This window comes from Streptopelia decaocto (genome assembly GCF_964273445.1).
Source record: "Streptopelia decaocto genome assembly, chromosome: 7".
In the NCBI taxonomy this organism is placed as follows: domain Eukaryota; kingdom Metazoa; phylum Chordata; class Aves; order Columbiformes; family Columbidae; genus Streptopelia; species Streptopelia decaocto.
Window position 1 is genome coordinate 32,801,028 of NC_138661.1, and position 18,370 is coordinate 32,819,397.

The window sequence follows — 18,370 nt, forward strand, 5'->3', positions numbered from 1 at the left end:
ATATGCAGGGGTTTTTTTAATTTTGCAGGACATTACATAAGCAGATAATGTTTATATAAAAAGGAAAGATAATATATTGAAAGCTAGTATAGCAGTCAGTTTTGTTTGAGGCCTTTTCTTTTAAAGGCTTAATTTAGAGTCTTATAGAACCAATGTGACATCAGCATAATATGAAATTCAATATGTCAATTCATTATTACTCTGATATAGGTAAAGAATAGGATGTCTGGTAACTTCAAGTGAGAAACTGAAGTTGACAGTCTCAGAAATAGAGGAAATTTATTTTACACCTTTATCTCATTGCTCAAAATAGCATTCAGTTAAGCATTTCCCCAATGTGAATCTGTGGGGTTTTGCTCATTTTTGATCAGTCATAAAATAGCTTAATTTTTTCATAATCAAGTCATGATACTTAAATCAGAAGCCCTTCAAATCAGTGAATTCTACTGAGTCTTCCTCAGTTACTCTCTTCATTACGCTACCATTCTGTCAACCTCTCTATTGGCAAACTGTTATTTGTGCATTATTCCTACCTACTAGAGGATTGTTATTATTTTAATTTTTAGTGTTAATGGTTCACATTTTCAAAGCTTTTATTCTGTGTGCAAAATGCATTTTTTAACAGTGCACAAAAGCTTAAGTAAAATGCTTATTTATTCTTGCTATTCAATTATAAGAGTAATACTTATTTAATATGAGATTAATAAGATACAAATATATGTAATATAGCATGATACATCCGGAAGTGTTTTGGCTAAGTGTATGATGCTCTTTAAAAAAATTTGCACAAACTATTGCTCCTTGTGATGAGGCTATTCTTTGTAGCTCTTGCAAAGCCTTTGAACTCATTTTGGGTTTTATATACCTTTGCATTAGGGTATAGTTTTCTAAATAAAATATGTCCTTGCAAATACTACTTTCAACTGAATCTGTTGCTTTTAAGAGACGACTTTTGGGGAGAAGATTAAAATGACCGCCTCCTTTCACATTCATAAATAGTAGTAGCATTGCTGCTTGTAGGGCAGATCCCTTCATGTCACAGGTTCCAGGAATCCTTTTCCCGACGTCCTCAGTGATTGAATCAAAAGCCTTAGATGAGTGACAAAACTTTGGCCCTGAGTTGGGGCAAAACAGATGAAGAGTAGGAAAAGAGTAGTTTTTCACTTTGTTTACCCAACTGAAGCACACACAGGTTAAAGGAGCTTGCCTGAAGCCACACAGGTGCTCTTTTGCAACACGGGAAACCTGGCTGGTCTCAAGCCTGCTCCACACATAAGGATTCAATGGTAGAAATACCGCACCAGCTGAACTCTATCAGCAGTTGTTCACAGGAAGGAGGCAGCTTGTGCAGTACCATTGGTTTTTTGGTTTTTGTTTTTTTTCTGAGAAATTGTAGAATGAAATGTTTGATGGTTTTAGTAGGCATTTTTCTAGAATAAAGTCTTTCCACTACTATTAGTAATTAACTGGTACATGCAACTACCAAGATTAAGCATCTGGAAAGAAGACAATGCAGTGCTTGAAAGGACTGTATTTGAAAATAAACTAAAGGCATCTCCTGATTTATGTTATTTTTTTCATCGTAGTATCTGCATCAGTGAATAAAAGATTGACAAATAATCCTAAATTTTCTTCTGATTTCTTTTGTGTCTTAGATTTATACATTTGAAAATAGCACAGAAAGCCTTTGCCAGCTTTTAAATACAGTCAAATAAATGTGTCAACAGTAGATAGGTAAAAAAATAAATTTAAAAACTGCTAAACTGGAATCATCAAGGCTATAAAGTGCCTAAGATTGCTGAGATCAAATATTGTTTTTGAAGGCTGCTTTGAATTTTTACATATCTTCTTCCTTAAATTCTCATAGGAGAGGAGGTTATTGAGGTTATTTTGAGGTACATTTTCTTCATACTAAGCAGTTTCCTTACAAGCTGCATGATACTTCTGGAGCACAAACTGTCCAGTGAAACCAAATAAGTAAACAAGGGCCTGCTTTCACCCTCTGCTAATAAAATCCTTTGGTGTTTCAAGACTTTTAGAGTTAATTGTATCAGAATGGCTAAGGAGCTACACATTTTTAGGTTTGTAGTTGCTGGTTGAGTAATTTTCAAAATTACCCACATCATCAATGTTTTCCTTATAGAAGTGTGTCTCTCTTCCTGCCAAGTGGATAACAGAACTAACAGGTTTTTTGTATGTTTTTATTTGTTTCTCTAGCCTCCAAAACTCTTATAAATAGCATGCTACGGGACCCTTCTCAGATTCCAGATGGAGTACTAGCAAATCAAGTCTATCAGGTATTAATCACTGTTGTCTATTTTTGTTTGGTTTTGGTCTTTTTTTTTTTTCTTTCCTATGGCAATGCTTTTATCTGCCGAGCAGAGTAAAAGATTTTAAACCTCATTTAATTACTGTCATCATAAACTATGAGTGAGGTCAGGGTACACCATAAACGGCAATGCAATATTTTTGAGTGGAGCTTTTCACTTTTTAATAGCTTGCTTTTATAGTGAATAAAAGCACGCAGTTTTTGTTTTCTGTGATTAAATCTGAACAGCATCTGATAGCCTTTTTGAAGAAAAGTAATTACTGTTTTTAAGATACTGTTTAACTGTAATGGTTTTGTAGTCACCCATCACTATACTACTTCTCTTATTTGTCTGCAGTGTACTGTGAACGACTGTTGTTATGGACCACTGGTGGACTGCATCAAACAGTATCCTTTCCCATAAAATTTTAGGTGCACAATTGACGAGCTTAGACTGTGTGGAAGAGATGTGTCTAGCTTTAACCTGACATAAAGTTCTGCTTCACAAAACACGTTTCATACTCCTCTGTTTTACATTCAATCAGCTAGAGGGTCACCGCAGAGCTTTCTTTTATACTGTTTAACAAAGATCAGACAGACCACGGGAAGTTGTCAGTTTGGTGGCTACACGTTCATATGCCTGATTGAACCTCTTTGGTTTTGATTAGCTGAAATGCATGTCTGCTTTTCTATTAAGACTAGTTGACCATGCTTTGAGTGGTGGAGGTAGACTGGATGATCTCTGCAGATACCTTCCAGTCTCAACTGTTCTGCGATTAAATTGATAAGTTGCATTGATATTGTTCAACAAGTGCAATTCAGTTGTAATTGACCAATTAGTATTTTTAAACTCATATCTGTCATTCCAGTGCAATTCTGTTACTTTCTCTTCTTCTTAAAGGAAATGAAGCTAGCTGTAAAAAAAAACCCTATGCGGCTTGAATTTTAAGGGATTTGGTTTTTTGAAGTGTTGAAATGGTTAATCAGAGATCCTCAGTATCCAGTAATACTAGAGGAGCTCCACACAGTACTGAGCAGTCCAGACTAAGGTCATAATTTGTTAGGAACGATCTTTGCAGCCCCAAATCTGCTTTAATAAAGCCCTGAATGAGTAGTTCTTCTGCTTCAGTCTGCTATCAAAGGAACACTTTCAAAATCATGACCTGCTGTCACCGAGCAAGCCCGCAAGGCAGTTCCTGCCTGAGCCCTAGAGAATCCTTGTATAAATCTCTGTGTGCAGTTTGGGGAAAGATGTTGATTTCACTGTACAGTTGCAGGATAGGAAAGCAACAGTGATGTTAAGTTATGCATGAAAACAACATTTCTTGTAGTTGTGATAAATGTGATGGTCACCCCTTCAAAATATGTTCTTTCCACTAGAAATACTTGCCTGGTATCTACTACAGACTCAACTCTGCTTCCATGAACTTTAACAGCAGCAGAATAGACTTCCAATTGTATTTGTATTTTGTGGTTTTAATCATAATTTTAAGTATTCCTTGAGGCTATCTTCAACATTAAATGCAGCTGTCTGAAAGTGGATTGATCTAATAAGTTACACTTTTTAAACGGTTGTTGATCACTAATTTTCATGTCCAGAATTCTAAGATTAATATTTTGTTGATGAACAATCTGGCTAAAGTGCCATATTTAAAAGTAACAGTAACACATATATAGAATTGTGAACAGTTTTTCTGAATAACTTGCCTACAGTCTTAAAGGTCTTTTCTATCCACTTAAGATTCTGGTTCAAGTCATTGAATACGTAGTGACATCAGTGAGAATAATGAGGAGTTTTTCAATTCCATTTTGGTACAGAAAAGTTTAATACTAAGCTACGCAAGTGCATTATCTGGAAGTATGTTGCTGAATTAGATGTTAATTTCGAGGTGCATAAAATAGTTAAAAATCAATTTAAAGTTAAGGTTTTAAAAGCATAATGTCTTCTGAAGGATTGCATATTGATTTTAAATATAACTATCTAATTGTATATGCATGGACTAAAGTATGAAGTCAACCTCTTTGTAAATGCCAAGAGGCTATTTTTCAGTAATAGTTCAGATGCTTACGGGAAACTAGGCTGCTAGATTGCATGAGTAGAAAATGGCTTGTGAGGTTATTTACAAGTTTTGCCCCATGGTCATTGCCATACATCAATAACAGGTATTATTATAGACTAAGTCTAAGTGTTTCTGCTTATGGTGCATTATAAATTCTGTTTGCAGGATTTTTCTTACATTTTTTGCTATTCTTCATTTGCTCCTTTTGTTCTGTAATGCTAGTTGAGTTTAACATAATATATAGTTTCAGTTGGTAAAAACTATATATATATATGAAATTATTCCATATTATTAGGTTTTTTGCTGTTCAGCATAAAGTGTTGATGTAAATTAAGTAATTAATGGTAAGGTGATCTGTAGTTTTAAGTTTTCAAAAGTTACTCTAAACAGAATTAGGAACTTAACTGTTTTTAATGTAAGATCCTTTATCATGATGTTCCATAAGATTCTTCTTAAAAGCTTCCAGAATAGAACTTAGACCTCCAAGAGAATACGTTAAAAATATTTGATGTGTTGACTTTTTTACGTATTGCTAAGAATAGCACATTGGATCAACAGGCCGTCAGTGAAGTGAAAAGGACTTCACTGTAAAATATTATTTCATCCTTCCTTGACATTAGTTCATGCTTTTGAAAAATCAATTAAAAGGATGTTTTGTTACAATAAGATGTTTCAGATGAAGGTAGTGCCTATCAATTTCAGAATATAAGGGAAAAACAGTTTATTTCATTCTTTGCTGACTTAGAAAATTGGTACACTAGTCAGTAAAGGGCAACTTTAAAGGTATTTAATGAGACGTTTTAAGCTCACACTTTCTTTTAAGTTTGGGTGAGTAAAGCAAAAATGGAAATAATACCCTTATTTATACTGAATAAGTAGGATCTAACGGGACTTTTGTAAAATGTATGCTGATGATACAGTAGTCTGATTTTCACAAAGTGCTAATTCTTGTAAGGGAGTTCAAATCACTGATCACTTCTGAAATGCAGATCCAGGCAAGTAATTTTACCATTAATTACTTTACCTATGGTGTTTTTCTGGGGTTGGTTCTTTTCCAAGGTAATCTTCCATTTCTTAACCTAAAGCTATCAGCGCTATTGGGCATGAACATGAAGTCTTGCTGCGAGAAATGCTTTTGGAAAAAAATCTCTCTTTCATAGGTGAGAATCCTAGCCAGTGAATCTTTAACTTCAGAGATTTCAGTGACTGTTTACTTAGGAAAAAAATAAGCCTTGATGCTCTTTGTATTAGGTAGTAAAAGAAGAGTAAAAAATGATTGATGCTGTACATGTTATCTTTTATTGATTTAGAACTGAGCAGGAACTCAGTTACCTAATACCCTATATATACAGCACATGCACAGGCTTGCAATTAATATTTTATAGAATAAGTAGCTGAAAAAAAATGCTTTAATATCTGCTGCAGTATTACTTTTGGTGTCATGAGATATTAGCCATAATCTAGGCCTTATGAGACTTAGGAGGAAGCATAAGAAATATTAGCTTCAAAATGCTTTATGTATTAAAGAGCTGTTAGAGGATTCACTCGTTTAGCTTTCTGTGCAGTTTCTGCTGAATTTTTGCCCTCTGCCTCCCAACCAATGCAAGTACTCTTCACAATCCCTATATTTAAAGTATTTTAAGGATTAATTAATTAGGAAGTTATTTTCATTTTTTTTCTTCTAGCCTGCACTACGTTTCTTGTATGTGAGTGTCATTAAAACAATGATTAGTGTTTAAAGCATCATTTCTCTTATTGTGATAAACTTAATGACTTCTTAAATCTTGGAGTCCTTATGTGATGAGAAAATAACAAAGTGAAATGCTATCTTTTGTTGATGGTTGAGTGCTGTAGTAAATTTGTGTGATCTGGAATTTTGCTGCTTTTACCAGAAGCTATGATCGCTCCTAGAACTAGATTCCGGTTAAAATTTTGGAAACCTTAATCAAATTTAAGAAATTGGAAAGTATATTAAGGTTTTTAAAATATTTGTCCATATGATTAAGGAACAGCGTTAATGTGCTCTTATATAAGACAGGAATAACTATTTCACATGAATATGACACTATGGAAATGTGAGGACGTAGTTTTTCCTACTTGGGTATAAGAGTAGAGATAGAAGTAATAGGCTTAAGCTGTAATTGCATAGTTGATGTTGAGTTAAAATACTGAACAGTTCTAGGCACAATAAGTATAAAACAGCCTGCCAGAGAAGGTTATGGAATCACCTTCAATGAAAAATTCAAGGCTAGACTTGACAATCATCCATCAAAGCTGGTAATGAAATCAATCCTGTCACGATACAAGGGAATGGACTAGATGACTCACTAATGGATCCTCAACCCAACGATAATCATTTTATTTGGCTTGTGCAAGCTTGTGTAGCACATAAATCAGATTTAAATTTTAATGTTTCATGACCTTGGATAAGCATCAATTTTGTCTTTAGAAATAAGCTCTAAAAAATTTGTGCTGTCAAATCAAAATATCTAGAATGGGTTAATGCATTAGAATATAAGGATATAAAATGAGACAATTTATTGTTTACATTTTACGTATGCTGAAATATTCTTTAGTCATGATTTAAGGCATCTTAAGTGGTTGTGTTTATTATTTCTGTGCATTGCATATGTTTTTAAGGTTCTAGGTGTGATTTAAAGTGAACCCTACTGAATCCCATGCATTAAAACCTTTTCTTTCTGAAAAAGTAGTTCCAAAACTGCTTGAAGAAAACAGAAGAGATGACAATATTTCCTATAGGTCAACAAATTCAGGCTTTGTTAGGTTATGAGTAAGACTGCATTCCAGTTCTGAAGATGCCTTATTACTTAGATTTTTGTATTCACAATTCCATTACTACTTAACACGTGTTAAAGACACAGAATTCTTCGGTTTCCATGTTAGTGCACTATTCCAGTGTACTATTCTCCAATAGTAGTAAGGGGTTTTGTGTCAGCTACATTCACCTGGGCAACAGGGAGTCTGTTCCAGGAGAAGAAAGCACAATCAAGGACACAGTGGATATAAATAGCCCCACTATAGTCTTGGAGCGTGAAACAGCTTTTCAGGTTTGGGACATAATTTGTCTGTTTCTAGAGCAGTTAGCTTTCAAACCCTACGGATCAGAATTCACACAGAAATTGCTTGGAAACCTGTACAAAATAATGTGGTTTGCATCTTATTAATGCACTGTTCATGACAAGCACATCATATACCAACGTCCTCTCTTCAGCAAAAACACAGCTCTCAAGTCTTTGTCACTTTGCCTGAGATCAAAGTGATCAATGGAAGCATTCTCTCAAAACAGGCTAACAGCTTCAATTGCCATACTGAAATGCCAGGAATGTCTAGCTTCTATATAGGATCTTTGTTTGTTTATATATTTGCCATGAATATATTAGGAAAGCTTTTAGCTATAATGGAAAGGTGCTGACCTTTGTCTGGAATCTTATCGTCCTTTGGTTCCCACCATGATGTCCCTCAATAGCAGCCTAGAAATAAATAATGAAATCTGATCAGTGTTTTTTGCTGTAATCTTAAATTTGCAGTTGCTGTTCATCCATGCACCAACAGAAGAATGTTTAGTTTCTTTATTATATCCAGAGGCTAGTATAAGAACAATGATGTGTTAAATGGTTATGATGGAGTGTGAAGTTATGGTAAACATGAAGCTCCAGTTTTGTTGGAAATTTAAATTAATGGGGAATCTGTAGAATAACTACGTATTAGGGCTGTTTCAATGTAATTTTCAAATCTGAGGATGCATAAATATAACTGTCCAAGCTGCTGTTGGCTGCCTTTCAAGCAGTTGTTAAATTGTTCCCGTCATCCATGCAAGAGATAAAAGATGTTTGAAGGTGCAGAATGCTACCTCTGTAGCTTCTGGACCAATGTGAAACACATCTGGGCTGAAAAGGCAGAACTTTTCTTTTGGTGGGGTTTGTGTTTTGTTTTTTTTTTAAAAAAAAAAAAAGTTTATGGTAACTGTGGGGAGTTTCTGTAATTTTTTTTTTGTTCTGCAAAGTTATAAAGCTTCAAATACTTGAAGAAAGAGAAGAAAGAGTAATATATAATTATGCTCCTGCACATGACAGACAACGCGTATCAATAATAAACGTGGGTTTTAGCATATTTTTCAATGTTTATCATAACCCAATATGTTAGGAGGAACCAAGGGAAGACATTCAGAAACAAATTTAAAACAAACAAACAAAAATGTTCTTTTTCAAGCCATGCATTAGTGTCAAATGATTTTATAAGTAATTGGACATGCTTGAAAAAAGTCTGCTGAAGAATATTAAAAGTAATGCTGATGCAAACTCCCGTTCAGAGACCTGCTAAACTGACCCATCGGGAGGTGTTTTTACATCTGTCTTGATTTTCAGTGAGGTTTTTTAAGGTATATTTCCCTGAATTTGTGACACTACCATTTGTTAGATGCAATAGAAAAGACTGAACTTTCTGTTGTCACTTCATAAAAATTTCAGCTAGGACATCCTGTTGTCTTTTTCTGACTGTTTTAAACAATCAAGACCAGGATAGAGTTCAATAGAGTTGAATAAAACTGAACTATTCTTTATTTTTATCAAAATTGAGAGATTACTTAGAACATTTAATTCATTTTTTATCTTATAGCATAAAACCCTCTATTCATAGGTTCTGCTAAATTAGAACCTTGTTTTATCAATGTACCTGACAATCTTTGAAAAAATAGCCAACAAGCAAGCCTGTCTCCAAATCCTAGAAAAGTTTAATAGCTGATTGGGTGACATAATGAAGTGTTGCATTGCAAAGACTTGTATTTGCAATATTGCATGCTTACAGTGAAGAAATACTGTCAGATTTCAAAAGAAATACACAACTATCAAAAAGAATAAACAACCATTGCCATTTACACTTAAGTGAATGTGCAACTTCCCAAAATAGCTCCTGTGCCACTTTCAGTACTAGTTCCCTATATAAAAAAATACTTCACAGTTACATTCTTCGATGAGAAAGTGGAGGGAAATTTGCTTTAGGCACTTCTGAAATATTTTGATTTCTAAAAGTGTGAGCTTTTCTTAACATTAAAATGTTACTTGGACTCAAACTGCTGACCTTTCAGGATATACACAAAGTATTCTAAAACTGAGTTCTGAACATTGGCCATGAAACTACTGTCCTAACCTGGTAAATGGATTGGAAATAAGCTACCCAACAGTGAGAATGGACCATTAATTTTAATCAAAGGTGATGTAGAAAGGCGAATGGGATGCATGACAATGTCAACAGCCCAGTAGGTGTTAAGGGGCTACACAGCCTTACTTGTTACTAGGTAGTGCCATTAGTTGAGCTTGGGTGAAGACAGAAAGCCATGCCTGGAATTGAATGACCAGGTCACTCCAAATTCTAATGGAGAAATGGTGTTTCAGAAATACCAATGTAATGGTATCAGAAATCAAGGACAATAGTTAAGGTGTTTCTTTTTTTTTTTTTTTTTTCTTTTAAAGGAAGTGTCTTTTGTCTTCTGCAGTTTTATCTTGCTTGCTCCTTGTTGTTTCTTGAAATATTCAGCTCTAGTATTTGTAAGCAATAGAGTTGTATAGTTAATGTTAACAGAATTTCTAAATATTTATGTGTCGTGAAATTGGATAAATTCTATAGAATGCCAAATGCAAGAGAAACTAAAATTATGGCTTCTGCTTTAATAAATTTCTGAAAGAGACAGAATTTCTTGTTCTTTTTTTTTTTTTTTTTAACAGCTTTATGCTGACATTAAAATAAAGCCAAGAAGGCAGCTACAGTATATTTTCATTTGTGGTGTTGGTAGGATTAATCTTAACAGCTTCCTAATGTGCAGAGACTCTTCTTGCAATCAGTGAATATACTTCTTTATTTTGAATATTTGGGGGTTATAAAATAGTGTATGACAGCTTGAATTAATGATGTTTATAATGAAGACATAAAAATGCAGGGATGACAAAGAAGCATTTTTTATATCCATGCTTCAGGTTTTCCAGGAGGGTTCATTTAATCTGACACAGCATTGCATGCATAAGAAAGATGTGTATGACTACATTAGTAATTCTTGCACTCTTATTTAAAATAAAATTGATTATACTGATGCCTACTTAATAAAATAGTTTTATAAACAATAGTTCTTATTCTCTATATATAGCTGAAGATCAGCTTCGTGCAAAGGGTTATGACAAAACACCAGACTTCATTTTAGAAGTGCCAGTAGGTAAGTCTTTTAAAAGAATTTTTATGATTTTATTTAGTGTAGGAGTGTTCATGCTAAAATATTATGGCTACTTAAGTAAAGTATATTATAGGACACTACAAATTAGTCTCTTCTTTCAGTAGTTACCCAATAATTTTAAGAACTTCTAGCATGAGTCAGAGAGGTTTGATTGTAAGTAGTATTACCCAGTGTTTCCTCTTTGGTCTCTGCATGTTTTTGTCTCATTATCACAAAAAGGAAAAAAGAAAAACAGAAACAGGAAACAATAAAAACCCCCAAGTCCCTACTCCCTTTAACTTGCTCTGCCCACTGTCTTTGTGAACTTAATTCTGAAATATCTGTAATTGTCTTAAACTTCTACACCAAATCAGTTCAAAGCAATCTTAACAGTATATTACCATTACACCTGTAAGTCATTACATAAAGGTTTGTCATTGTACAGTTATTCTTTTGCCATCACTTTGCATCTAAATACAACTCTGCATTTCTCTATTTTTTTAAAAGAGCCTGCATAGCAAGAAGGAATAAAAATAGGTATAAAGGTTATGTCAGATTTCATCTATATTTTGAGGCTGCGTAAGAAAGTAATCAGATGACCTAGTAGCTGGGCCATGGAAGAAAAAACATTCATGTTGCACAGGTGTAAAGGATTATTATTCACTTTTTGTAAATTGGCTTTCATGCCAAAAGACTTCTGCTTCACCTTCATAGAGCTCTGCACCTGTCTGTGCAGATGCCTAGGCTGAAAGCACTGTGTGAAAGTCAAATACCTGACTAGTTTTTTGTTCTTCATATTGACAACAGTTGGTATTCTTACTGAGATAACTGATTTGCACACAGGTATAAGGAGTTGAGTGTGTACTGTAAATTGGCTCACTACTCAGAAGTGCTTAAGATTTCAGCACAATAATGTGTTATCCAATAGATAAATATGTATATGAGAGACATCTGAAAAGTTTTTAAATACTTTTCTCAATGATATTTGTGTTCCTAATAAAGTTTCCAAAAAAGAAAAATGGTAGTGATGTTAATAAGAGGTTATATGTACAAAATAAAACATTTTTTTTTTAACTGAACCACACCAAATTTGGAAGTGAGATTTGGCATCCTGATGATCTGCAATTTACTCTTGTCAAGCCATGCTTGGGAGAGTTTTCAGTTAATTTCTACTCCTTCTTTTCCATACCTCCTATTTGTGGAGGGTCTCTGGAAGCTACTAAGGCTGAGGGAATGGTTGTTTTTTATCAAGTCTAAAGATAGCAGGGAAGATTGTAGCATGACAGAATCACAGAATGGCTGATGCTGGGAGGGACCTCTGGTGGTCAGCTGCTCAAGCAGAGTCACTTGGAGCTGGTTGCCCAGGACTATGTCCAGACAGGTTTTGAATACCTCCACATATAGACACTCCACAGCATCTCTGGGAAGCCTGTGCCAGTGCTTAGACACCTTCCTAGTACAAAGGTGTTTCCTGATGTTCAGACAGACCTTCCCATGTTTTGGTTTGTGCCCATTGCCTCTGGTCCTGTCACTGGGCACCACTGAAAAGAGCCTGGCTCCCTCTTCTTAACACCTGACCTTCAGATAGTTACATACATTGATAAGATTCCCCAGTAGTGTGGACTACAATATACACAATATGTACTTGGTATTAAGATGCTCACTTTTATGTTAGAAACAGATAAGGTTATATCCCAGCAATTCAGAAGCCTGATTAGATGGAAGCCAGAAAAGCAAAAAGATGGAGCTAGTTTTTTTAATGCTTGAGAAGGCAAACTGGACAACGCCCAAAAGAATTCCTGGGTTTGTAATATTATCCTACTAGGAAGAAGGTTAAAAATAACCATTGAAGTATTTGCATGGATTTGTCTCTAAAAATCTGAATAGTGATAATGCATTACTTTCTTCAAATTATTTCATTCACTTGAGATTGGCAGGAAATAATTTTCTACTTGCTGTCTGATCCAAACTAATGTATGGCAGTCCTTGGATTCTCTTCTTCATGACTCAGTACATAGCTAGGAAAGTCAAATGTTTCTTAGAAATTGCTTCTCAACTGACTACACAGTTTATGCCTCAGCTGTTTTATCTCCTGGAGTCTAAAGCTGTTGAAGGTGGGTGGAGGATGTAGTAGTATGAGCCTACACAGTATAGGCCTCTGAATACTTAAAGGGAGCCTATAAGAAAGATGAGACAAACTTCTTATCAGGGCCTGTTGCGATAGGACAAGGGATAATGGCAGCATGAGTGTAGTGAAACACTGGCATAGGTTGTCCGGGGGTGTGGTAGGTAGAAACATTCGAGACCAGGCTGGCTAGGGCTCTGAGCAACCTGATCTAGTCGAAGATGTCCCTGCTCATTGCAGGGGGGTTGGACCCTTGAAGGTCCCTTCCAACCCAAACTATTCTATGATTCTATGATAAATTAATTTGATTACTGTCAGGAGGTAGTGGTGGTACATACAGTTTAGTGTGGTGACTTCATGAGTTATTTACCCAGCTTTTCCAAGTAATTTTACAGTATGTAGTGGATGTGCTGCCACAGACTCTTCTAATATTTCTGTACCGTGTTTCTGGGTCTGCATGCCCTTTGGTTGCCTCATTGTAGGTTGAACTTAGGCTAAGACATCATGGCTATGGATATCGTAGGGAACTCAAAATGAAGGAAAAGTTTTGAAAGACCTCATTAATGATACTCCACGTTACATTTCTGGGGAAAGAATGGTCCTTTAGAGTGATTCTTATGATTTGTCCTGCAAAATTATGTTACCATCTTCAGAGAGGAATTTCTTTTACCAAAAAAAAAAAAGATAATTGTATTAATGTTAGAAATTCACTCCTGCAAGAAATGAGGAAAGACATGAATTAAAGCAAAACCCACAGCATTGAAAGAAACAGAAATTCAAATTCACATTTTTTCACATGAGCCTTCTTATTTCTAATTCCTTTCTGGTGAAGCATTACTGGTTTTGCAAAAGTAAGGAAGCAGATATATATCTATGAAAAACTTTCTTGTCATTTTCGCACCTTCCACTCTCAATTGGTGAGAAGTTTCTGGTTTTAGCACCTTAGCTAACTGTTCTTGTTAATCACCAGAAGTTTTCGATTCCTTCCTGACAAGTCCTTTCCAGCAAAGTGAGGGTAAAAGTAGGGTGCAATTGCACCTTACTCTAGTGTCTTTTTCTTTACATTCTGTTTGTGTTAGAATAAAAGCAGATAAATAGAACAGGGTGTAATGAAACTGTATTTGATGTAACTGTCCATTAATATATTTTTGGTACTTAAAAAAAAAGTCCTGTGTGCATATTAGAAAGATATTTTTACAAATATATAAATCTATTGCAAGCATGAATTATGTGGTAGATTTTGGGGTAAACAGGATATTCCCAAGCACATTCTTTCAGACTGTTGAGCTTGATTTTCAGAGTTCACTTTATTTTCTGCTGTCACCTTAGCTGTTGAAGGACATATAATTCACTGGATTGAAAGCAAAGCCTCATTTGGTGATGAAAGCAGCCACCAAGCATACTTGCAGGACCAGTTTTGGAGCTACTGGAACAGGTACATTTCTGTTATTTTTCCTTACACATAAATAGAACTGCATTTTTAAGAGAAGTTACTGGAAAAAAAGCACTAGTGACTTTTGTATCATATTAAGCCATGTGAACAAAATATATGTTACTAATCTGGCATTTTGGATGTCGTTAATCAGTATGTCAAATTGGGATCCTGAAATACTTGTGAAAAATTCACATCATAATTGTTAAAGTGCAGCAGATATGTATGGTGATTTTACAATGATGCTGGATGACAGATTAAGTTACTTTGATATGGAAGTTATATGTCATTATTTTTAGTACTTGACTTTGAAGGAAGATTTTGCTGTAATATTTTGTAATACCTGCAAGTTGCCAGATTTGTTATAAAATCTTCACAAACCAAGTGGGCCATGTGTGTAAAGAACTTTATTGCTCATTCTATCTAGGACAGTACTGTTTCACTGTTCGTTTTGGTTGTTTGTTGTGGTTTTTTTTAATAAAGGTTTTTGTATGTTATCTATGTTTTAAACAGTGATAACAATTATCTTCAAGCTAAAAAATGAAGTAAGTATTTGCAAGAACATAAGCAGGGAGATTAGTTATACCAGACAGAATTTTTGAACATGTTGATGGTATTTGTATAAAGATCTTTTATTTTTAAAATGGTTGAAATAATTCTGCTTTATTCTTATAAAAGTTGTTATTGTATATTTATATATCTTTCTTTGGTATTAGAAGCCTCCTAACTGGAGGATTTTTCTTCAAAAAAAAAAATCCTAAACAAGATGCTTCATCTTTTAACTCCATGTTTGTATGTGGTGGAACCCTAAGCAAGGTAATGAGTAAAGGAATGTCATGAGTAAATGAAAGCTTAATAAGCTTTTAAAAGCATAAATTTAGAAGTCTGCTCAGTGTTCACAAGAGAGCATCAATGGAATCTTAGGGGTAGTAGAGAAGATGACACAAATGTGAACATGCAAGAAAGAGACAGCGTGTGCCAACATTGGGTGCTAGTCTAGCAATCATTAGTATTTAGCTGAATATGATAAATGTCAAGGTGAAAATATCTTAGTCTTGGCTTGGAAGATATCTTAAAAGCAGATTCTACAGGAATCAGCAGAGAAGTGGAAAGCAAATCTTGAGAATATCACCATCAGGGTTCAGAATCATGCTCTGCAGCAACATTCTTGATTGACATGAAAAGGACCTGCTTGTATTTGACAATGCTAGAAAACTTGAATCAAGGTAATGGGAAGCTCAGGAAGACTGTCAGTTGTTGGATGAAGACATTATACTACAGGAAATAATGCGAATCCTACAACCAGAATCTGTGATGGTATCAGAGAAAAGCAGCTCCAAAAAGTGAATTTTAAATAGATAACATGAGCATAAAGATACCAAGTTGAGACAGGGTGAAAGTTGAGTAGATAATTAGGATGAAGGCACTGGTCCCTTTGTTATTTGCAGTAAAGTTGCCACTGCAAAGTCGAAGTTGTAGTTTCTGTCTTGTTTTGTGCTGAACAAAATGGCTATCCAAATTTTGTTTTGAGCTTTAAAACATGTAAAACATTTGACAACAGTGTGTACCGTTGAAATCTGACCTTTCCAAAAGAAACTTCTCTTATGTTTTTATCAGGAAACGAAGACATAGCTAACTTCATTTTAATGTTATCATTAATATTGCAAGTTCAAAAATGGAATAACATCTCTCACTGTGCTGCTAGTCAAGTACCTTTAATTTTGCAAAAGCTAGACTGAACTGACATGTGGATTGATAAGACTGGTTTGGAGGTAGTTCTGAGGTTTTGCCATGTCTTCTGTTGTAGCTGTTCATATTGCAAACAACTGCAGAAAATGTTGGCTCTTCAATATTGTGACCTTACATTCATATAAAGGAGACTAGAAATCTCCATAGTGAAATTTGTTGCTCCCTGAATCCAGAATTTAGTGATAGGTTAACCATGGAAATCAGGAAGATTTCCTGTGGGTCTTTTTTTAAAGAACAAATCCTGTTAGTTTTAATTTCGATGCTGCTTGGCCAAACTGATAGTATCACATCTTCTGAAATGAATTCTGAGTTACTGCAGCTTCTTTTAATAAGACCTTCAGGTTAGTGAGCACTTGTTGACAGATCAGGTTGCATGTAGGTGAGACAGTTAGCTTTCATTGCTGTCTGAAACTATTTATACAAAAAGACACAGGTATAGCTGCACAAACTGTGAATCAATTGTGTATGATTTAATCAGCCTGTGCAAGGATCTCTCAAGTGAGAAGGAGCTTCCCAGTCAATTCAGCACAGCTGTGTGTCTCCTCTCCTCTTGAAGGAGGAATCATTTGGAGAAGATGCATCAGTTCACAATAGAGATATCATGATACTCAGCTGATAGTTTAGGGTTTAGTAAACTTGATCTGTTGGTTGATCTTAAAGCCAAAATGAAATTGGAGAGAAAAACTGTAACATCACCTTTTAGATGTGGATAGAAATACATGTCTAGATACTTTGAAAGGAATGAAGGTGAGAAATTTTAGACCTTTTCTGTTCAGCCTTTTTATTGTTTCTCTGAGAAGTTGGAGCCAAACTGGAGAAGTTTCTATTTTTTTTTCCCACATCTGTCACTGACGTAAGTTTAATTCTACACACAATCTGCCTGAAAGCTTTGAACATAGCTGTGGTTTGTTTGCTGTTATGTGTGTATTTCATTAAATCTTGTACTCTGTGCTAACTAAATCTGTGAGTGTCTTAAATTGGTCTGTACTGACAGGAAAGAAATGGCACTTTCTCATTTAACAGAACAGCTCCCTAGATGCAGTCAACCATGTCTGTTCACCTCAGTGCAAAAGAACACCTTTTTATTACTCTGAGTTCTGCAGGGACAGCTTAGCAAGGTTTTTTATGGCTCATACATCAATGGTATTGTTAAGCAATTTTCAGTTGCAGTGCTGCACTGCAACCTCATCTTCAAATTAAGCTTCACATTAAAAATGTACAAAGTGTACCTTGGCAGTGGGCTTGCACAGTTGTAATTTAAGATGCTGTTCAGATATGGAGAATTTTCAATAATAAAGAGACAGGAAAAGAAAACAAGTAACGAAAAACATATTCCCAGACTGATTTGCAGACTGATGTTTTAGAAAAAAGCTATTCTGTATTCTGAACAAACTTAGTATAAAATGATCTGTGTACTTAGTCTCTTCCCTCAATATGTTTGTTCCTTCAAAGTGGTGACAACCACTGAGCAGGCTGTAGCTTTCACTGTAACTGAGTAAACAAGAGAGCTGCACGCACAAAATGTAATTGTTTTGTGCACGTGTAGTAGATACCACACTTTCCATTGTTCACTGGTCTACATTATTGTATTTCTTGAAACCATGAGGATAAAAACTGTTGAACAGTCTTTGTGACCAAACGTAATTTGGAGAGTATGAACAGGAAGTAACACAGATTGTGCTTTAAAACAGGGTTTAAGAGCATATTGTAAATTATTTTAGGGTTTAAATGAATGCCGCTGTTTCTTCTTTTCCCATAGTGTCTAATTTTATAATTTTTTCTAACTTAAATAAAAATCGGAGCCCTAGATGTCAAAGTCTGTTAGTCAGAGCTGGTAGGCATGACTGCTGTTTTCTGAGGCATATAGAGATCAGCAACACACGGTTCAAATAGTAATTAGTAGATACACTGTCAGTGACTTGCTGTAAGAAGCTATAAACTCAAATACAGCAATTTACATTTTCTATCTTCTGCAAGCCTGGCTAAGGCATATGTACATCCTGGAATGTAATTTTTAGAGAGTCCCAGGAGAAAGCTTGATGCCGTTATTAGCTAAAGAAACTACTATATATGAGGAAGACCGTAGGAAAATGTCATATTTGACACTGATATTAAACTAAAGGTAATTTCACATAGTGAAAGAGAAGCATTTCATCCTTTCTTTGAATAAGAATGGTAAATCATTCCTCTACTAAATTCCTTTCCCCAATTGCTTGTATTCTAAATGTTGCTAGTCCAGTGGTTCTTATTTTTTGAAAGAATAAAGAAAAGCAAGTTTTCCATAGGTAATTTTGAAATAGTAACCACCGGTTTTGGAAACCTAAATTTGTGATTAAATGTGTTGTTAATTAATGTATTATATCTGATCTTGAGACTTCAGTTTCTAACTGTCATAGTAAAATAATCATAGAGTCCTGTAGATTTAAAAAAAAGGTATTTCAGATAAATTTGAACAGAAAAAATGCAAACGATTGTA

The 18,370-nt window shown here is 34.9% G+C and overlaps 1 protein-coding gene across 3 annotated transcripts in view; it reads left to right on the forward strand.

Moving 5' to 3' along the window:
• The window catches only part of CDIN1 (CDAN1 interacting nuclease 1), a 127,329-nt gene that overhangs the window by 50,608 nt on the left and 58,351 nt on the right, over positions 1 to 18,370 (forward strand). For 2 of the 3 annotated variants that reach the window (XM_082059106.1, XM_082059108.1), the window contains 5 exons: positions 2,218 to 2,297; positions 2,667 to 2,716; positions 5,461 to 5,528; positions 10,526 to 10,591; positions 14,043 to 14,148. In XM_082059106.1, coding sequence (XP_081915232.1) covers positions 2,218 to 2,297; positions 2,667 to 2,716; positions 5,461 to 5,528; positions 10,526 to 10,591; positions 14,043 to 14,148 — 370 coding nt within the window. The remainder of the gene's footprint in view (positions 1 to 2,217; positions 2,298 to 2,666; positions 2,717 to 5,460; positions 5,529 to 10,525; positions 10,592 to 14,042; positions 14,149 to 18,370) is intronic. The other variant, XM_082059107.1, reaches the window with a different exon arrangement.